At 37.7% G+C, this 23,159-nt stretch overlaps 1 protein-coding gene across 7 annotated transcripts in view; it reads right to left on the minus strand.

The window, feature by feature from the left end:
• The window catches only part of ATXN7L1 (ataxin 7 like 1), a 110,610-nt gene that overhangs the window by 3,811 nt on the left and 83,640 nt on the right, over window positions 1–23,159 (minus strand). For all 7 annotated transcript variants that reach the window (XM_066182861.1, XM_066182858.1, XM_066182859.1 and 4 more), the window contains 7 exons: window positions 20,249–20,532; window positions 15,369–15,451; window positions 14,260–14,516; window positions 11,948–12,140; window positions 9,494–9,615; window positions 5,943–6,894; window positions 1,984–2,058 (listed from right to left, as the gene is read on the minus strand). In XM_066182861.1, coding sequence (XP_066038958.1) covers window positions 1,984–2,058; window positions 5,943–6,894; window positions 9,494–9,615; window positions 11,948–12,140; window positions 14,260–14,516; window positions 15,369–15,451; window positions 20,249–20,532 — 1,966 coding nt within the window. The remainder of the gene's footprint in view (window positions 1–1,983; window positions 2,059–5,942; window positions 6,895–9,493; window positions 9,616–11,947; window positions 12,141–14,259; window positions 14,517–15,368; window positions 15,452–20,248; window positions 20,533–23,159) is intronic.

Raw genomic sequence — 23,159 nt, forward strand, 5'->3', positions numbered from 1 at the left:
ACAACAATCTCCTCCTCCCTTTGGCTCCCCCTCTGCACCAGCAGACAGCTCCGCCAGGTTGCCTGGCCAGGGAACACAGCCCAGAGGACCTGCTCCATATGCACATTCAGCTTGGCAGCTGCAATGCTTCCAAGTGCATTGTTAGAAGTCTGTTGTTGTGATGTATTCATGAAAACTTGCCAGATTTTTCCAACTATAAACCCTGGTGTATAGCAGAGATTGCCTGCAGACCTTGCTTTACTTGGACTCCCTGATTATCATGGTTATAGCAACAGTAACATTCAAAACAAGAGAGCTTGGCTTCCACAGTAATACCTTTACTGACACAGCATATACTTCTAGATCCACTTATTGTTACCTAATTGTTAACACCTTCATAATGAAATATTACAGCATTGTTTAAGACAAAACTTTTATTTAGAGACTATTCAATTGCTAGATTGGAGATAAAAGCTGCCAACTAAGCAGCTCAGATTTGACAGTGACAAGCACTTATTAAATAGGGAATCATTATTCATGGTTCCAAATACTAAAATCCTGTGTAAGTTTTTTTAAAAAGTTTAATAAAACTTAGTATCAACTTGGTTTTTTTGTATTTGTACTTAGAGCTCCACATTCAACAACCAAACCAATAGAAACATATTTTTAAAAATAAAGAGTTTGTGGGGCTTAAAACAAGCAAACACTTCTATTTTTGATAAAGTTATGAAAACAGGCAACTGAAAAGATCTGCAATAATCTCAGTTTACATAGAGCTGACACAAAATTAATGTTTTGTACTCTTAGGTTTTCCCCATGGGATCTAAGCAACAGATCCCAACAAGCTCTGCTCCTCGGGTAGCATATATGTTATACTAACACAGGAGCAAGATGTTAAAACAAAAACAAGTTCTACACTTCAGAACAGTTTGTTGCTGGCAGTTGGATGACAGTGTCACACAGGAACATGCCACTCTCTAGAAGTATGAAGAAATTTTCTACTTTTTTCCCTTTAGAGTAGTTCTTCCATACATATATTGCTTTGTGTTCAGCAAGTGAGAGAAAAAAAAATAAATTTACTGTTTGGCAGTTCATCTCAAGAGATGAGTGATTCAGAGTATTTTGAATGGGCATACAGTGGTGGGTTATCATTACTATTCTTTTCCTGTGTCTACACAGCAGAAATTAAGCAGCACAACCATTTGGAATAATTATTCATGCATAATTTAGCCAGAATACATAACAGAATTCTAAGACACTGGCTGTACAGAAAGATCCTCTGTATTACTTGCGACAATTTGTTGCTGAGGTGTGAAACGTTTTCACACTAAAGAACTTGATATTAAAATCTTGATAAAGTACTAAAATGGGAGAGTCAAATAGTAGGGGCCTTATTAAAATCAATCTGTGTAGCAGTCCTCCAGACAGATGAGGGCTAAATCAAAAAAGCTGAGTTACAGCATTTATTATCATTATCCGACTCATGGCCTGTTTAAGGAGAACTCACATTACACATGGGTTAGTTATGCTTTCAGATTAGTTTCCCTGAATAGTCAAGTGCCTCATCTTCTCTGTCCTGTTTCTGCTCTCCCTTTGCTGCTTCACTTCTGGCCTATTTTTAAATGCTGTCCCTCCTGTGCCAGTCTGGGGACTCTGCTGTGCCATCCTGCTCAGCAGGAGAAGTTGGATAGAAAAACCAAGAGATTTGCTGCTGCTGCTGAGCCTCTATCACCAAAGCAACAGCCAGTGAGCAGCACATGAGCCAACCTGAGCTGTAATACAGGTGGTGAAAAACAAGCAAAAAATTTGTAATTCATAATTCTCGGAGGGGAAAAAAGCTGGAAAAAAATTGCATGAGAGGAGAAATCTAGTATTAGTTCATCAAAAGGCAGATTCTATAAAGAACTGTATTCAGAAAGAAATTGTATTTTAAGGTTTTATAGTATAAAATGTTTCAGAACTGCTTGCAGACTACTTAAGTACACTTTTGTAAAAGCAACTTACTTGTCTGTTGTGTACTGGGTTTGATGTACTCGAAGGACTGGATTGTGACAAAGCTACACTGCTATTTTTTCCAATCTGAAAAACATTAATTGAGCAGTATTGAGAGGCATATTTGTCAGTTGAATTCAGATGCTGGTGATGGCCTTCCCTTCCCTGCGTAACGTGGTACTAATCGCGTCGCATTTGGACCACAGGTATTTAGCTACTGCAAAAGATACGCCTCAGACAGAATCACCATTACCTCTCAGAGCCTGTATATTTTAAATAGTCTTAAAAGGCACATAAATATACCGTTACAGGTCAGAAAATAATATACAAAACAGTTCCTGAGGGAATATAAACTGTAACCCCCCCACCTCTCTAGACTGAAATACTGGTTTCTCTAGTTACTGGAGTCACTTAGAGCAGCTATCCAGGGAACATGGAGTGCTCAAGGTCATGGGATCCTCCCCAGGAGACCTTCCCCACTCTTGGGGAGCTTAAACCAAGCAGCCAAGCACCAGGGCATGCCCTAAGTTATGTAATTTTTTCAATCTATCATTACTCAATAAAGCAAATATTAATCACAAGAACCAAATTCCAGAGGTTCAGATTTGCATTTGTATCCATTTACTGCATCAGAGAACTTTGGGAATGAGTGTAAATTGTAGTACACATACATACATTTAAAAAGTATTTAGTTATAATACTGCAATATTCCATCTCCTTTTTTCAATGTTTGTGAATTTGCAGCACTCTGCAAGAGCAGCCTGTCACAGGTTTTTCTACAATGACTTGTAAATGTGGTGTAGGTGTTTCTCTTGCGATACAAGAAGGGACACAGCTGTTGAGTCAGAGGAGTAGTTCCTCAGGGCTTACAAGACTGATAAAAATTAACCACGGACACCTGTCTGCAAATGGCAGATGACTGCAGTGTGAATAGTTGCTTACAAAGTCACTGACTTCAAGTAACATCATTTTAATCCTTTGATGGAGAGTTAGCAAGGACCTGTCCCCTGAACAGTGAGAAATGCAGCAGCCAGTTTCTTATTGGCTTGGTGGGGCTGTGGCATTGGCTGGCAGGGCCTTCACAAGAGCAGCTTCCTCCTTCCCTTCCGCAGCATCGTTTGTTATTCTGCCATTTCATGTACAGAGTGAAAGGTAGCCTCTCTCTTCCTCTCCACACCTGCCCCTTCTCACACAGAGAATGTTTGAAACCATGTTCTCTGTTCACATTCTGTCCAGAATAAATGTTTAAAGCTTTTATTTACAGCCGGTTTTGAAGGTGCTCCCATGGTGCTTGAAGATTAAAAGGAGGAGCCTTTGCCTGTCCTGCTCCCTTCAGCTTGTTTTGTCTGTCACAGCTGTTATCTAGAGGATACCATTCTTCAACTACAAATCTTGACTAAAGATACATAGCCTTGTATCAGGACACACCTGCAAATCTTTCTTCTCTACATACACCATTACAGCATTCATAAACCCCTCCATAATAAATACATGTCCTCCTTTTAAATGGAGAAATAGTCACAGGCTGAACAGGTACAGCACTCTGAAACAAAAAAAAAAAAAAAAGGTTCCCAGATGTCTTGGGTCTATAATGATGGGAAACACCATTTCAAAAGCATAAATGGGGGGCCAAAATTCAAATCCCTTTTTTTCCTCGATGTCTTTTAAAAATAAAATGTACTTCAAAAGCCAATGGTCAACACTTCCAGTTACTATCTATCCAGTCTAGAGTTGGATAAAGAAGAAAACTATACCTGAATCTATCACCTGTTGCTGTGTTCTTAGTCTCTTCAATTTGCTCTATTACCTGAAGGAACAGGTGCAAGATTTTAAGCCATGCCATTTTTTTGGGTGGGATTTTTACTGTAATTGCATTACTAGAACACAGCAAGTCAAACAGCACAATTTAAAAGGGAATTTAAGTATTGTATTCTACAGAGCTTCAATAGACACATGTAGAGTATGTAATATTATTTGACCCATATGCTTAAATGGGTACAAATTCCATTTATGTTGTATTGCATACAGTATCCTTGTCACAAAGACAATTAGCTGCCAGCTAGACTTCCGAAATACAACTGACTCCATTTTACCTCCTATTTTTCACTATGGGCATAGCTCCAAAACCCAGCAGTGTGAGAGGAAAGTGTGACCAACTTTTACATATATACATATATACATGTATACATATATATGTATGTATGCACCTGTATATATATATACATATACACGTTATTATATTTATATAACATGTTTAAATATCTGTATATTGTAACACTCAGTACAAATATTTAACCTCTCACTTAAGAAAAAATATTAGTCAGAATTACATTTTTACAAATATTCAGCAAAGACTTCTGATCGATTTCTTGTGGTTTATTTACTTCTATTACTGCGCAACACGATGAAATACATCGCAAATTGAAACAGGAATGACACACAAGAACAGAGTTGATCCCAACAGAGTTCAGAATTTGAACTCAGAACCTCCTCTGTACGACTTCCTCACACTGCACTAGCTACAGATGCAGTCTGTGTCCTGTGAAAAGATGATACAATCCATTTCCTGTTATCCATGTTTGTACCAAAGTACCAAGTTGTACTTACTTTTTCTTTCCATTAGACACCTTAAATCTCAGGGCAATTTAATCTTTTTGTGCACACGTGTTTCGAAATTCAGATTGTGTGACAGAAGGAAGAATTTACAGCAACCTCTGCTGACTTCATTTACTTGAAGATCAGTTCTGATTGCAGGACACATTTAAGAGGCATACAATAGAAAGACAATGCCACTCCCCATTTCAAAAAGCCAAACAAGCCATTTCTGTGGCATCTCTGCTGGAAGTAGGAAAGAGAAAATATACTTGCTAGGCCATTCTTTGAGACCTTCACTCTGTCTCTCATACCGGCTTTAGGATTCATTTATTCCTTTTTTCCTCTCCTTTTTCTGTCATATTACTTTTGGATTGCTTTGCCCTTACCATCTTTTTTTCCAAATTCCACTTGTTTTTATGTGCAACATCTTTAGAAAATGAGAGTTTCACAAAAAAACCCAAACCAAACCAAACCAAAAAAATTCCTAAGCTACCTTCTCTGGATTCTCTGAGGTATCTTATTTTCTATGGCTTTGTCTTCCAGACACCAGGGCCAAGGGCTGTTTTGTGTGCACTGCACAGCACTGGACACGGCAGCAGAATGAAACAGTAGATCTTTATAAAGATTGTACTGGCAGTTTTCCCACCAGATCTTACTTTTTTGTCCTTATACAGCACCACTGAAAGAGGAGCCAAAGTTCTCTTGCTATCAACGAGGCAAGTGTGTATAACCTTATCTGCTGCCCTGGCTTCAATATTCTGTGAACACATGCACACTGAAAAAGGTAACCAAATGTCCACTAAAGGTCATCTGGTTAAGATCTAAATTTCTTAATTTTTCCAGTTTCAAACAGGAAACAACACCGGAGGTCAGGCACCTCAGACCCTCCCCAAGAGAAAGGCATATGTGTTTTACAGAAGAGATATGAAGAGACTTGCATAACATTAGGAATTGAACCAGCAACAAGTTTGGGAAAAGAAATAAACAGAAATTCTGAGTCTCATCTTCCTCTTTCAATAACACAATTTATTTCAGAGAGATGAGAATTAAGAAAAAAAAAATCTAAAAATTATTTATCCACTTTGGACATTCACTTTTACTTTCAGAGATACAAATAGCTACTTTAATAATTGAATAAAAAATCTCATAAAAATATTTTGAGAAAGTATATATATATATAATTTTTTTAACTCTCAAAACATCTTTCTATGACTGGTACAAAACAAATACAAATACGTTTCTGTATGAACCTAGAAAGTAAGTTGTGTGATGAAAACGCATCTGATGCAAATGTGGTATTTTCTTTTCAGAATGCATGAAATATTTCAAGGAAGTCAGACATGATCTGCAAAAAAATAACTGGAAGAGTCCCTTACCTGCCGAGAGATGGAGCTGCTTGTAGGATCTGGCACCGCAGAAATAAGGTTGGCAGTGCTCTTTCTATGAACACTATTCATACCAGGCATTTTAGTGATTTTACAGGCTTTGCTACTAGAACTAGAGTTTTTACGTTTTTTTCCTTCTGATTTGTCAAAAGAAAGGGGTAGAGAAGACACTGCATTATGTGCTCCCAGGGAGTGGTCCCCTGAGTGGTGCACGAGAGAAGATACAGACAGATTAGAAGAGTCAATACTGCTCACTACCATGCTCATGTGTTTCACTGAGTCTGTTGAACTACTTGACAATGAAGTCCGTCCTGAGGGCTCCGATTTGGCACTGAGTGGGCTTGTTCCATTATTGGTATTGTGCACAGACACACTGTTATAGGAGGATGTTGCCTGATAGGAGTTCAACGTTGAACTGGGGTTCAGGACACAGTTCTTTTTGTGGGACCCTGAAAATGAAGATGAGGAAGATGTCTGCAAAGATAATGAGGATGATGACGACGATGAAGACGACGACTGCGGCTTTTTCTTTTTGTTACTTGAAGACTCATCACTCCGAGACGACAGGTCTTTCACTTTTGAGGATTTGCTGGTTTTTGTTTTGGATGGCTTGTGGGATGGGGAAGGGATGACTGCTGGCACTGGTGACACAGCTGATGGCGCCTTAAAAGTTGAGTCCATGATACTTAGGCTTGCAGCCACGTGAGGAAAAGCTGTGGTGTGTGACATAATGGAATTTGTCTCTGCTGTTGTCACAAAGGCTGCATTTGATAACATGGCTGATGTCATTATGTAAGAAGAAGTGATTCTTGAGCTGATAGGTGTTGAAGGAATATACACCGCACTGGGGTTGCTGAAGGGTTGTAAGACTGATGCAGGAAAAGGAGTGGAGACATGTGCTGCTGGAGAAGGCATGGGACTGTCTGCCGCAGGAGGAATTTTCCTAAGAAGAAAAGAAAAGGAAAGAAAAAAGAAGAGATACATAAAAAATTCCATCCAAACAATGCAGACAGGAAAAAATTTCCATTATCTTATTCAAAAAGGCAAACCTAGTTCACTATTATTTTGATTCCTATTCTATTAATCACATACAGCAATTAAGTGCACAGTATTACAATTTAAACATATTATTACAAATTTCATTTCCTTTTTCCTCCTCTTATTTTACCAAACAATTAAAAAATGCAAATAAAATGCCTGACTGTGGTACCAATACATATCCCAGTCACTATGTTCATAGTTTAGTCATATGCATAATTGCATATGTTTTGCTTCAAAGTTCAAGTTGTGGAACAGTTTCAATATCAACCTAAACTCATAGGTTAGATTTCACTGAGGTAGTAGATGAGACAGTCTGGGGGGTTGTGAAGCACTTAATCATTGAGCGTAAAGAGGAAAGATCATCCCTTTCCAAATGCAGTGCTGTTCCCAACAGCTCATTTGAAAGCTGGTTAGATGGGATTAAACAGGTAAATTATTGATTGATTTTCACTGATACTGAAAAATTGACAAAATATTCAAGAGAGCTTGATAAGCTTTATAAAAACCTGAATACTCTTTTGAGAAGAAAGTATAATAACATTATCTGTGAAATTAGTAGGATGTATTCAAATTCCTTTCCATTCAGCCATCATCCATTATTTTTTCTAATGTGGTTTTATCAAAGAACCAGACCTTCATAATGTCTCCTGGAAAACTATTATGTGAGCTTTCCCCATTATTTAGACTTAAATTTAATTCAGAGTTTAATCCTATTTCTCTTTTCAGAGAATAAATATAAATATAAATACAAATATACAGCCCCATAACTCTGCCCTTGTTATCCTCACTACTGACACCTTTCCCATTTTTAAGTGCTTACTCTTGCCCTCCCAGAAGTACAATAAAAGAGCAGCCCTGGGTGTGCTGTTTTATCATAAATCAAATCCTAATGACAAATGTTCTCTCCAGGTACTCCTCCTATGGAGTTTATGACACAGTTACATAAGGGATTACACACAGTCCATGCTGCCAGAAATGAGGAAGTCCTGCTGCCTGCCACTTGCAATGCAAACAAAGCTGCTTATCAGAGTTGTCCTTCAGGCTTCTTTTAAAGAAGGCCCAACAATTCCTACCCACCTTTGCAAAGTACTTTGAGCACTAGGGATAAAAGTACTTTGTAACTATTACAGTTCTGAGAAGGTGGCCCTGCATCCCTGCACCTCTGGCCATGCTGTGGAGCTATAGAATAGCAGCCACACACCCAGCTCTGCTTGGGGAGCACAGGGAAAGGACAGTCCAGAGGAGGGTTGGGGACAGCAGAGGAATAAAACAGGGATTAGGCACTGTCAGCTTCCTGTGTTATACAGACAAGTGAGTATGGCTGCAGCTCATTAAAGTATTAGAGATTACATAAACAGCTAAAATTTGGGAAAACTTTTAAAATCAGATTTAGTGGGAGCAGGATAAGGCCTGTTTCCTTCTGGTATCAAATAACTACTATAGAGGTTTTGTTTTCTGTACTAGTTTGTACTAGTGGTGGTACATATTTTTTCAGATGCCCAAGCATCTTTTCTCCTGACAAACAAAGCCAATAGGTAAGAAATTTTAATCTTCCTACATAAGGAAACTAAAATATTTTTATTTGTGGAAGGTGACAGACACTAGTTTTCAAATTTACAAAGCAGATCGAGCATGATCAGTCTCTGAGCAGACATGAAACTGGCCGTTTTATGGCAGAACCAACCCTTTCCAAACTACGTCTCCTAGTACAATGGCACTGTTATCATTAAGTTACCAGGTTAGTCAGACAAGACAAGCTTTAGTGCTTAAAAATACATGTTTAAATAAAAATCAAACCTTGTTTATCTAATGGTTGGCATCCAAAGAATATAACACAGTCCTGATAATAAACAGTGACATGAAACACTGCACTTTAGCATCATTACACTGGAAGCAGAATGCATTTTCTGTAGCAGAATACCCCCAAAAAATCAATCCTATCTGCAGATGCCATTAACTTTTAATTACTTTTTTTTTTAAGAATTAACACCTATTTTAGAAGTGCAGTATACTTCAATGGATCTGTGTAGTCAAAGCCTATAGTGCTTGGAACCTGCTTATGCGATGGCGAGGTGCTTCAAGAGTGAGTAATAATCAGAATTTTAAGATCCCAAAGGCAGTAAGGGCACTATGGATTAAAAACCTATCATGTTCCATTTTACACACAGACAGATGTGCACCAAGCTCCTTATCTTACAACCCATGAGCCTTGCACAGCAAAGCCTGAATGGGTGATACAGGGGCATGATAAAGGCATAAAATTCTAAGCAAAAATCTGGATTCTTAGGGATTAGAAAGAGTCCTAAATCTGGCAGAAATTTACATCAGACTAAGAGATTGTTCTGTTGGGCTGTATATTCCTTAACAGAGAAGATTTGTATATGTTACTGCTATACCTCAATAGAGGTAATTTTACAGACATTGGCCATGGAGAGTTTAATTTAGAAATTTTACAGAATTAAAAACGTAAATTACCCACCAAGTGTAAAAATCCCACTTACTTCCACATCTGTGAGTTCAAGTGTTTTTCTACCATGGAGTTCAGTGCGAATCGAAAATGGTCCCATCTTCTGTCAAAGACATAGTACCCTCTTCCCATTAAGCGACTGCCATATGAACAGAACTGAAAGAAAAGGTGTTTCAATGTTGCTTATAAAAAGGTATTTCTACATTCTGAAATATTTATTGATAGATCAAGGAACACGCTGTAATTTGTATCACGCATATAAAACTTCCTTTAAAACGTGGTTTTCATTATCTACAGCATAAATAGTTTTTTTAAGAATTTCGAAGTACGTGTGTAATATTTCAGCTTAGAGTAAAGTATATTTCATATTTAATTAACAAATCAGTGCCAGAGAAAGAATGTAACTGCTGAGGTACTTTTAAAGAAAAAATTCTTACTGCCTCAGGAAAACACGTTACACTGTTCTGTGTGTCTTAAATCTCATAGTTGCATGACAGCAATAAAAATATAACTGAAGAGGCAAAAAATGTGCAATGGGAACATCTTTAGTACATACTTAATAAACAAACCCTCAGCATGTCAGTAAAAAAGTAAATTATCATCCATGGCATCTGTGCTACAACAGAACATGGGGTACACTCTTCACAGTGCATGAAAATCAACTGGAGGAGTAGTATTTTGAGAATTCTGCAGAGCTCAGGAGTACTTGCATCACTTCTGGAGAACTTCCTGAAAAGACCTACTACACTGAAATGTTACAATCAGGAATCTGCTCTTGCTTCTGCTCAGTCTTACTGATCTACATGATGCAGAGAACTGCTGCAATACCTGTTTGCAGGAGAGAAACCTGTTACAAATCATCCTCAAAAACCCAAGACAACTCCATCACACAAGGGACACAGTCACACCAATTCTGGCTGACAGCAGAAGCACTGATGTGGTAGAACATCCATTCAGAGCACTTGTCAGCTTAATGGACAGCAAGTGGTGACTGCAACTGTCCATTTTAAGTCTGTTTCATAACAAGGTTAAACAGGTTAATTGAAACCACCACATAAGTTGACAAATTAGCCTCACCTCCCAGTGAGCTACCACTAACATCAAGTACCACAAGAGGCAAATTAAGTAGCTACTGGCTCTCCCCTGATCAATTACTACCACCCTGCCAGAAGAGGGACTTTGTAAGGAAAACAGTCTACTTGAATATGAAATTCAGCAATTTAGCAGGAACTGGAGGTGATTTACACTATCTTTTCTGACTTCACACTGATATGGACTAAGAATTGGTTTCACTATCAGTAACTGCTTTAGTTGAGAGATGCTAAGATTTCAGAGAACAGATGAGTCAGTGGGTTTGCCTTGAAACAGAACTAGGATCCTAAACCAAAATGGCTATTGACAGCCACGCCTCACTGCTGAGGCATGTACAAGAACTGGCTGCACTTAGATTATTTTTTGAATTGTGTGGGCACCCATGCAGTGAACCTTTAGTTTTTAATTCATAGAGAAGCAGTCAGCAAAACCAAAGTAGCATGCAATAGTACCAAGGAAACAGGAGGTTTCTGCATATCATAGTGTTATGTGGACTACAGTAATTCTCATTTTCTCTGCGATAACCAAACACAAGATTTTGTCTGACAGCAATGTTTGGGTCATACTTTTTCCTGGTGTCTGACAGTAACAAGCTCTTCTTTGCTCTAGGAAATACAAACAATGCTACCAGTTACCGCAAGGTTTGTTCTATGCTGCATATCATATGGAAAATATGTAAGTGTATTCCTTGGCTCAATTTTTATGAGAACCAACTTCTAACAACTTCAAGAGTTCTTCCACTGCTTCTTGGTTTGAACAGTGTAAACAAATTCACACTGCACAGATAATACCACAAAGCAGCTTTTACTACTTACAATGAAATTTCTCACTAACACAGGAGAAAGACAAAACCAGCTGCTCAAACACACACATGAGCCACCACCAAAGCCTTTCCATTTTGAGATGAATGAAGCAATAGTTTCAAAGTCCATATACACTCACATGAATTACATTTAATTACTGCTTTAAACCAGACTACAGAAATGAATGGAGCACTGTACTAGCTTTCTGCCATCAACTGCAAGGTACAGTTTTCTAAGAATTGCAACAACCAAGAGAATATCTGCTCATGTCACATTTAAAGCAACGCAACTTTCCTCAGTTTAGCAGAGCTACACCCAATTTGAGGTCTACTGAGAGGACAATCTAAAAATAGAATGTCTGATTTTCTGCTGCCCATCTCGTCCTACATCAGTGTATCATGTGTACTGACCAGTGGTCTCCTCCTACCATATCCCATCCTTACCCCTTTTCTGTTAAATGTATATTTTCTTTTTAGAACAGTTTTCAGAATGTAAGGTCTTCATTCCTTACTTTCTTATTAAATTACTTATTTGTTCTCCCCTCCCTAATTATGCGAGAACAATGGCAAGGCATGCCAGAGACTGACACATACCCCAAGAGGTCTGGGATGATGTCCAGAAAAATGACAGTCTAATTTCTCAGATTCTTCAGCTCCATCCGCTTCTCCTTCATCACTGGACAATCTGCTTGTGATATCTCCTCCCATGGAAGGCAGTGGCAGTTCTGGTACGTACCCACTGTGGTTTGAAGAACTGTTGCTGTTTATGCTATTTGCAGATGAAGGTCTGGAAGGAGAAAATACATTTAAATCATCACGGTTCAAAGGCTCTACAAACCTACCTGCTGGCATCATGCATGAAAGCAACTGATACCAGAAATAATCGATGTAAACAAGGACAGTAAAAGACACTGAATAGTTGGCACTTGGTCTTGTCAGAAACATCTTGTGGGGTTGTCATCAAGTTAATGTTAACAGAAGCACCCGTCTATTGCCTGAAATTTTAAATTTGTAATGAAGTTGGATTTCAGATCTTGAGAGAGACAAAGTACATTTAAAACACAAATAAAAATCAGGTATATAAAACCTTTTTACACTGAACTATTACTTTGCTACCTGACTAATCCCAAGGGTCCAGTTACAAAAATCCTACTAAAATTAGTGTACTAAATATAAGAGTGTTTAGCTGACCCCGTCTACAGGTAGATTAGTGAATGAAGTAACTGGGAGAACTCCTCACAGCATGTAGGTTTTCTTTACCTTTGTCTAAAATGCAATAAAACAAAGTAGGAATGCCTTTGCACCACAGGGTATGATGGTGCCATGCCTTTCAAAAGTAATTTGAAAACAGATTAGAAGTGGGGGTGGAAAAGGTTCTCAATTATAGTCTGTACAACCAAATATGTATGGAGAGCTCTGAGGCTGGAGGAGATGTCCACACTGGGCAAAATCTGTAGATGATCATCTTCAGTCCTAGGAATTCATGCCCTCAGGACAGAGCAGTCCCCAGGCCTGCGGACAGGAGCCCTCTCCTGACCCGCGCAGGGATTGCTCCCCGATGGCATCAGCCCAGGACTACCACTGCAGCTGCTGCCGCCGGCCTGGGCTGTGCCACAGGGCTCGGCTGGTCCTCACAGAGAGGCCACAAGGCTTCCATGGCTGCCCTGAAACCAGCCAGGACAACCCAACAGAGGCACTGCAGCAGAAACAGAAACACAGACTGTACAAACACAACGTCTGACTGCTAAAATCCTCCTCCCCGAGTACTACTACCTCTGCAATTTCTGCAGTTGACTCTCATGGAATTGCACTCCAGTTTTGCTGCTTTGACTGTGACACCTACTCAACTCCATTTCTACCTATCTGTGCTCCTCTCTATGCAACGACTGTGTAAGGTCATTACTTTTACAAGAATTAGACAGAGAGCACCACAATTCATCTGTGTGTATTCTTTCATTGTCTTTTCACCCAAACCCTGCAAGGCCCAGCTTTGCCACCACAGGAATGAAACTTCATTCAGGCTTGGTGGCCACACACAAAACATTGGAAACAGCTGTCTCTGTAAGACCCGAGATAGCAAATACGAGAAATATCTCTTTGAAATAGGGATTATCGTAGTAGGAAAGTCCCAAAATGAGCACCCAATCCTGACCAAGGTTTCTGCAAAGAAATGAAGGATGAAAAAATATAAATATGAACAAAGCCACCTAACTTAGCTCTATGCACTCCGGCCAAAATTAGTACCAAAAAAATCCCACAAATAAACAACACATATGGGACGTTTTCTAGAGGATAATTAGAATTCAGAATGATCAAATACCTCCTTTTTGCAAAAGGATGCCTTCAGATGTTTTCACTGTCCTTCTTAATACTGTTTTTGCCCTTTCTAAGAAAAATCTTCAAAACAAGGGAAGACATGCTATGGATGGTTTCATATCAGTAGTTTTAAATCAACACTAAATGACTTTTTTTTTTTTTTTTTTTTTTTTTTTTTTTTTTTAACAACAATTCTGTTGATGCAATTGGCAAAGTATTTCTGGGGAAAAACTCTATATAAATGTGCAGAATTTTACCACTAATAACTACACTGTTTCATGTAAACAGACTTTTATTCTCAATTGTGACCGAATGACTGGAATATAGTCTTTCCTAATTATTACTGACTATTTTAGCAGAAAAATGCAGTTATTCTGAGATTCTGAGCCAAAGGTGGACACTACTCCTTTCCTCATTCCCAATTAGATCACAGGCTACCATGGACAGAGTTTGGTAAACATAAGCTAGCAGAAACTCTTATATTAATATGTTTTAATGTGCAATAGCCTATAGAATGAGCTGTATGAAAGTCTGAGAAATTTCTTACAGCTCCTTTACAATACAACATTCCACACTGGTGAACTGCTTACCTTGGAAGTACAGAATTTGGTGGTCTAGATTTTGCAGGAGATGTTACTTTAGATTCTTGCCCAGAGTTCACTGAGGATCCTGATAGAGAGTCTTGTGCTGGTGTGGGCTGGCTCTGATAGCTTTCCCTTGCAGACAGTGGATGCTCTTTGTCTTTTGCAACTTCTTTTTCCCTGGATCGAGCTTTGTGTTCAGCTAGAAGGATGTCAAACTGTTTTTTACGGCCTGGAACTGCTCGTCGATGATTAAGTGAATGAGTCTAAAAATAGGGTGGTTAAAAAGCATTTGTGTGTGCATGACATTGTTTATGAGTCCTCTATAGTTCTGATACACCACTACTCTAAAAGATAAAATCTACTTCAAACAACTTTAGCCACAGTTATGGAAATAAAGCTCCTATTCCACATTATCTTTGATAACTTATAAAGTCATTCTTAAGAAATGCCAACATCAAGGCTAAGATTACTTTTTGCAACAGATTTTATATAATAGAGACTATTGACTTACCTTTTCAAAGATGGAAAATGGAATTCCAGTTATTTTAAGATATTAAGAAAATCATTGTATCTTTTAACTTACAATGAAAAACTGATTTCATTGGATTGAAAAACATGAATACATTTAAAAGCAAATTTAGCTGATCATCTCTAGTGACAGGCAGCACATACACATACAAATGTTCATTAGAAATGTCTCACATTGCAGCTACTTTTTGACACAGGAGTTATTACTATCACAAGGGCAGCTTCCAAGTAATTTATTATACAAAAATATGGTAATTTTTTTTACTAAGAAACTACTATACTTCAACATTGTTGCACACATGAACCAAAAAAGAAGCATTTAAAATAACACTTGGGCTTCTACATGAAACATTAATGCTTTCTGCATAATAAAATGACAAGAAAAACATCTTTTTAGAAATATCAGTGGAATAATGCAGATGCTCTGATTCAAAGAAACAGAATTACACAAAAGAATTACCTGAAGACAGCGCCTGAATACCATACCCATTGTCTGTAAGACAGGAGCAGGTATGACCTCTCAAACTACTGTGGTAGGATTTAAACTATAACAAAGCATCTGATATTTTATCTTCTAAGAAAAATACCTTGCAGGTGAGCGATCTTGTGCAAGGTTTCTTTGTTTCAGGATCCAGTACTCCACAGTGCTTATTTGGGTCAAATTCTCTTTCTGTTTGATGGAAGAATGGGAAACAAGAAAAAAAAAATAGATTATTACAGAAGATTTAATCAGAGCAGCTTACAATTTTTGCCTGTTAGAATGTAATTTAATCAGGCACAACCTGAACACTGATCCCAACCTCAGCATCCCATAACAGCGCTATCTATGTGCACCACTCATATAATTGTACATTTTTTTTTGTCCTTGCATGTTTAAAACCATTTAGAGCAGGATTTCAGCTGAAGACTTCATGGAAATAGGTCTCCTTACAGCAGAATGGCCCAAACAAAGGACCAAGCCCTGTGACTTCAGTTCCCTCTCTATCTCTGGATGCCTCTGAGGCCATAAAATACACATTTGCAGCTCTAGCTCCAGAGCTGGGCTAAGACACAATTGGTATCACAAGTGCTTTAAATAAGTGGTGGCATTTTAAAAGTAAAATTTATCTAAATCTGTCCCCTAAATCTTTGTAAAATTAGATGTGTATTAGTTTTTGTTTCCCCACATGAAGGGAGGGATGGAATTTAAAGTTTGTAGAGATTATGGAAAAAGGCATTTCCATGAGTTCTACTCATGATTAACATTAAAAGGGCATTAATATTTAATACGCTGTATCCGCATATTTAATTTCATTAATATTTTAGTATTTCTATACCACAGATAGCATCACCTCCTTTAGGTTATGTTAATATAATTTCACAGTTTGCACTAAGAGCTGTAACAAAACTATGGATATACATTTTTAGTTTATGCCATCAAAACCCTCTACCATTGCCTTCATACACCTTGACAAATTATGGTGTAATTGGCAGACTGGTTTGCTTTTGTTTGGTACGGGAATATAAACTATTTGCCAAATCCCATTTTAACTATACAGTGGTGTTACATTCAGATACAATAAACATCCTGTACTCAAATACAACATTTAATCAGAGGATTTAAAAATTCTTTATAAACAAACAAATGGGAGCTAAGAGGAAGACAGTGATTCACAGCTGTGTTACTATGTTATGACAGCACCACAGCAGGAACAGCTGGAATAGGAAAAGTAAGGACAAGCAGCTTATGTTAGAAAGCAACTAGCCTCCAGATATCACAATTTCTAGCAGTTTTATGTATTCTACTATCCAGACTTAAAAATGCTTATGCAAATATTAAATGGTTACATTATTAACCTATTAGCAGAGCCATACAAAAAAGTGAGCTTGGAAAAACCAGCTGGCACAGGGGGTTTTTTGCGAAATCTACAAAGGGACTGAAATATCTTACAGGTAGTTGTAGTTTCCTTGGCATTTACGACACAACAGAAACACAAAAGTAGCTGTGCATGACTCAGTATAATAACTATTTTTTTCTGCTTAATAGATGAAAACACATGTTCATGAACTAAAGTTAGTTAGTTAGTTAAAGTTAGTTCCTCCTGGGGTTTTGAGTGTAAGATGTTCCTATTACAGTTTCCTGAATGACCCACCTAAAACCTTCAATGCAAATTGAAAAAACAAACTAATATGAACTAATAAATATGCCTTCAAATGAAAATTCCTGAAGGCAACTCTAAGGCTATGGAATGTGTTCTGAAAATCACCACGCAAGGACTGTTTTGGACCAACAGGGAAACACTTCAAATTCCAAAAGTGGTCCAGATTGGTACTTTTCAGTAAGTGGCCCAATCAACTAAGACTTGTAGGACTGATTATTGCAAAGCCAGTTATTAGGAAAACATATACAGATAAAATCAACATAAGGAGTTATAAGAGTGTAAGCCTCTGCCCTTGACTGAACAACAAAATATTAAGGTTTCCCTGAGAAACAGAAAATACTGAACAAACAGGAAGCCACTTCTCTTGGCTGAAGCATTTATGGCTGCTCCAGAGAAATCATGAACATCCAATTGCCAGCTACAGACTGTTGCCTACCGTTTGGGCAACACACTACATGAAACTTACCACCTTCTTATCAATAACAAAATGCAGCTTCTGACTACTGTCTTAGGAAATGTGGAGTGTGGCAAGCCTCAGACCTTCATGTACAGGCACAGCTGGAGAAAGCTGTTTTTCTGGAATGGACTCCACTTCTTCACATTCAGTGGACAAAGTGAAGAGCCTTTGTTATAACCTCACCGAGAGAAGAGCAAGGGCCAAAACTGAACTGTCATAAACTTCTGTTTGCAACGGAACAGTTTTACTTGGCATAAGCCGGGCATCTGCATTCTGTAATGTCATCTCAAAGAGAACAAGAACTAAGGAAGATTCAGGAAGAAGAAAAATTGTTTTTAGAGTTGCTACTAGGAAACACTGATCCACTTATGCCGGGCAGCTACAGACTGTCTTTTGTGGTTCCACAAGCTGTTTCCTCTCTTTCAACAAGGACAGTGCTCCTGAAAAGAGGGCAGGTTCATTCATCACACAAACAACCACCAGCTCTCAGCAAAGAAATAAACAAACTTCAATCATAGTCAGGGAAATGGTGTGAGAGACAGTAGAAGTTGCTAAAAAGGGAAGGAAACAGATGCAAACAGGCCAAACTTATTAGGAAGCTTCAAAACTTAACACCCATACAGCTCTAGGGTAGCGGACTGAGGGAAACCTAAACCCCTTAGCTGCAGTTTTCACCCTTGTCATGTGAAATGAATGAAATTATGGGATATCTCAAATAATCATCTCATTGACCTTCCAAGATCTTTATCTCAACCTTTGCACAGTCCTGTATAATAATGGAGAGGAATACATCATAGTGACACACAATCTACAGGCAATTCATCTCCAGTGCTCCCTGGACTCCTACGATTTGAACAATCCTTAAATTATTGCGTTGCTGCATCAATACTCATGGCAATGGAATTAAGACTGAACAGATCACAAATCTGATCGCGACAGAGGAGCTGTAAGAAAAAGTCTCAGCTCTTTGTATTTGTTAACCATATAAAAGTAAACACATGCCTATCCATGTGCTCAATCAGTCCTGTGCAGGAATTTCCACCATGTTCCCTTGCCTAGAAGACACTGCAAGTCAGAGCTCAGAGAAAGAGAAATGCCAGAGCCATCTCCACAGAAAAAGTCAGCAAGCTGTAGGAATGCCCTACAGAACTGATTCTCCTTTATGAACACATTTCTGCAAGCACTTGTACAAAAATGTACAAGTGTCACCCACAGCCCTGCAGTGGTAAGTGGTAACAAGAGGAAAACCACTAACAGTTTCAAGTGCCCACAGAGGATTTTGAATTGATTAACTAAATTCGCTAAATTCAGCATCTAAACCATTACAGGAAATAATAGGTTAGCAAGGAGGCAATATTCTAAATCAACTGTAAAAAATAGAGGTTTTATTAGAATAACATATTGGATCTTAAAATGTGAAATGTAAGGGTTAAAGCGTAATCTTAAGCTACTCTCTTGTAACATTTTTTCATGTTGTGAAAAGCTATAAATGAACAGCGGTCCTGCTTTCTTATATGCCACCTTTAACTAGTTAAGAAAGCAATCAGTGTACTGAATCCTTTCAGGCAATGGCATTGTTCCATGCCCCACACAGCCCTAGCAAACACCTCACACTGCTCTGAAATCCAGCCAAGGTAGCAGTACCATAGGCTAACTGCCAAATCTGAGAAAATGAAAAAAAATAAACCTGATATTCAGGCAAAAAATAGGACACAGTCATTAACTGGAAATGAAAGCATTTATCTTGTACAACTTATACTGGTTCATAACTAGTGCACATTTAGAAATCATGTGAACTAACTTTGTGCCAAAGTGACGATCTAATGCGGATCATGCTGCCATTAGCAAAATTAGCCTTTCAGTACACACAAGAAGTTCCTGCCCAAGTCACAAAGTACTGCCAGCTGATGAATAGACGCTGCACAGCTTCTTCAGCCGTAAACTTGAGTCAATTACTTTTGCTTTAAAAAAATCCCATTAAATAAAACCCCTCAAAACACTTTGTTTCCTTTCATTCAGAGCAAAAAATCTGTTTTCTGCTTTCAGGGGCAAATTCTCTCCTCCCTGTCCAACAGCTGGCATGGGTCACCTCTAGGGAACTCCACGGAAAATAGTTCTTCCTCCCAGTGGATGGCAACCTCTAACAGCCTCTGCCCTCCTACAATGTGGTGTTCTGTGCTTTGGTGGCAGATTTGGACAGGGATCTACATCCTCAAAACTACCCTGCCTAAAGCCATCCAGGGCATTTCCAATTTAATGTCATCTTCTCAACTCAACTCCACTCCACTCTCCTGTCTTTGTCTTCCTGGGAAAGATCAAGATCCTCACACTAGAAACATTGCCTCTCCTATGTGAATTGCAGAGGGAGAGAGGTGAGGGGAAATGATGACTTTTAATGCTTCCCCAGCATTTCCCGTATCTCCTTAAAAATTCTCATATCTAAAACAAAACAAACAAAAAAGACTCTTTAAAAAATCATGACTCAGAGGATAAACCAATGTCTTAAACCTGTTCAACTTGATCATGACCGAAGTCACCCAACCAAGGCACATTTTCCGCTGTTGTAAACAGACTCAAATCCCATAATGGCTTGAAGAAGTCTTCTGCCTTTCTGTTTTAATGAATTTACTCCCTTAAAAATTTGTCATTGGCCTGTTGACCAGTAATTCCAAGCTAAACAGAATGTGTACTTTGAAAATACTTGACACATGCTACGAGTGTGAAAGCTTTCATTTTCATACATGCAACCCAGCATCTCGCAGAAAAAAAAAAAAATCAAACCCAGCATTTTATTAGCTGCATTATGAGCTACAGAACATTAACAAAGAAAAACAGACTACCACAAAAGTTGAACTACAACATCACTTACCTGAAAGTCTTTTGTAAGGCTTGTTACTGCTTTTAGTGCCATTTTGGTGTTTCTTGTCTATTGATGGAACTACAATTCCTTTGCCATTCAGAATCTTTTCTGGTGATGGTGGCACTGACTTGGATGTCAAACCAGATTTAACCAAAGTTGGAGCAGGTATGGTGGATGAAGAAGCTGAGGAGGAAGTGATGGTGGTAGTGGTTGCAGAATTCATTTTAACATTGGCACCATCTGCCTTCACTAGGTTAGGAATTTTCTCTAGACTGACTACTGGAACAGGAACGCTGCAAGATCAAAGAAAAATATTCATGTGGTATTTTCTGCACCAAAGATTTATGATTACTTAATCCCTTTCCACAGATACAAAAATTACAATGCAAGTGACACACTACCTTAAGACCAGACTAAAATGAAATACTTGGTACCAGTATTGACTGTTTTTGTTCAATCAAGCATTTACAAAGCCAAGCATCTGTAAAGCCTGTAGAGAATTATGAAAACAAACCTTTGTATTTTTTTTTTTAAGATCCAATCCCCCATAAGCAAAATCAATATTTGTACTAAGCCAAACATACGCCTTACAAATATCCTCTTCATGCCTTTAACACAAGCAGCACATACCAGATACGTATATGCTGTACTAAACTCACCACAATAACGAAGCAGGTTGCTAATAATATTAATATTTTTAAACAAACACAAAAATAATTCATTTGCTCAGATGTGTCTGAATGAAATACAAGTTCTGGAAACAAGGAGAAAAGAGATTTTAAGCATAGAAATCTTAACAGCTGTCCCTTTAAAAGTATTTGATGACTTGAGCATTACTACATTACTACAATGTATTTTAATAAAATCTCAGGGACTTAAAAAAAATTTCTCAATATAATTAACTTAGTTGGCCCTTTTCAACGTAAAGTTTGTAATAACTAACTAACTCTTACTTAACAAGCACCACTATGTATTTGTGACACTAACAAATGTTACCTTCTCAATTTGGCAGCAAAAATGATTGAGACAAATTATTTTCAGCTGCAACAGTATTTTAACATTTCTGGGTGCTATCTGCATGAAGAAATATCCAGTGATAGCTTTTTATCTACTCAACAACTCCAAAACTGGCTATCGTGCAACTACCAGTTAATATATAAATTATATACCTCTCCCTATTGAAACAAATACAAATAAAAAATATAACATAATGCATGTATGGTTAGGGACATCCTCCCATTCACAACTTGCACATAATTTCAGTCTTTTGTGTCTGAAAAATGGCACCTTTGCTGCACCTTTCTACAGAAGGAATGTTTAACAGGTGTGGAGTTTTCACAATCAGAAAAAGATGACTTTGAGATGGCATTCACCATGGGACACACTTTGGAAACATCAAAGCAGGGTCCAAAATAACTCAAGTCTTGACTTTCCTGGGCTCCTACAAACCTCTGTTTCTCTGTAGCTGCTGAAGACAATAAACTTTATTCTAAGGGTATTTTAACATGGGAAAATGTACAAACATTGATATAAACAATAAGTATACACAACTATGAAGAAGATTTAGACACCGAGATTTAGACATGTTCTGGAGCTGGAATGAAATGATTTAAAACTTATATCTCCTGTGGTACTATAAGCGTAGCAGTTAGTCAGAATACAGAAGCGACTACAGTGAAGTGTAGAGCACCGGCCAGTAATTAAGCAAAAAATGTACCTTACTCATAAAATCAGAACTGTTTTAAGTATTTCAATAAATGCAAACATGTAGCAACGAAAGGGAGAATTTGATCCTTTCCTTCTTTACAGTGGTCTGAATTTATTAAGTTAAATGGCAGGCAAAAACTGTAACAACTCTGCATAGGAATTATTTTGTTTTTGTCTTTAAACAGATGGCAATTACATTTTCTGAAAATAGGAGAATTTTACATTAAGCAATTCTACTATACATAAACTATTTATAAACATATGAGCAAATCTTCATGCCCAGTTTTTAACTATCTTAATTCAAAATACTGATATTCAATGAAAAAAATCAAGTGTATTATCTGGTCTAGTAGTGAAATATTGTTAATAAAAATGAACAGGATTTCTCTGTTTTGCAGTGCTCAGAATCTCAGATCCTAGGGCACATATGGATGGATCACTGTGATAATGAAAAAATGCCCAGGGGAGGGAAGATTTTTGCTTCATTTTGTTACAGATCAACAAGTCAACCTTCATTACACATTTCATTGTAGTGCAGAACAAAAAAGAAAAATATTCCAGTATTTGTGGATGTACATATTCTATAGGATTCCTGGTACTCTATAGTAAATTATTTATGATTTCAGAAGCTACAGACTCTAATTTCTCTCTCTCTTTTACTGCATTCAACAGTGAGGATCTCTAGTTTAGTCTTAGCATAACACATAAAGATGAATTTATAACCAAACCACAAATTGCAAGGTCCACAGGACAAGTGACTGGAGTCAGCTACTAAGGTCTTGTAAATAAAACACAAATGTTTATATTTATATTTGATGGTTAGAAAGAATTCTTTTCCCAAACAGTGTTTTTTGAGTAAAAAATTGAGGATTTATTTCAAAAGTTTGTTAGAAAAGGAAAACCCAGGTTTTAGTCTTATTTACTGTATTTTAAAATGAGTTTTTGAACAATAAGCTTGTTTAGATTTTTTTAAAGACACCTGTTGAAAGGGACAATTAGAAAAACAACATGCAACAAACACAGAAAATGAGGAAAAAAAAATCTGTATTCACTAAAGACAAGTTTACTTTTTTGACAAAAAAAACTCTAATAAGGATAGCAATATCTATCTAAAGGGCAATAAAAGTTACTACCAAAGCAAACACATTAGAAACATTCATTATTTCTTCTGCACTAAGAAGGAAATAGGATAACTCTCTCTAGTCAGATAAAA

The sequence above is a fragment of the Chamaea fasciata genome, unplaced genomic scaffold (genome assembly GCF_029207755.1).
Source record: "Chamaea fasciata isolate MVZ Bird 193981 ecotype frontalis unplaced genomic scaffold, bChaFas1.0.hap1 SCAF_5, whole genome shotgun sequence".
Taxonomy (NCBI): domain Eukaryota; kingdom Metazoa; phylum Chordata; class Aves; order Passeriformes; family Sylviidae; genus Chamaea; species Chamaea fasciata.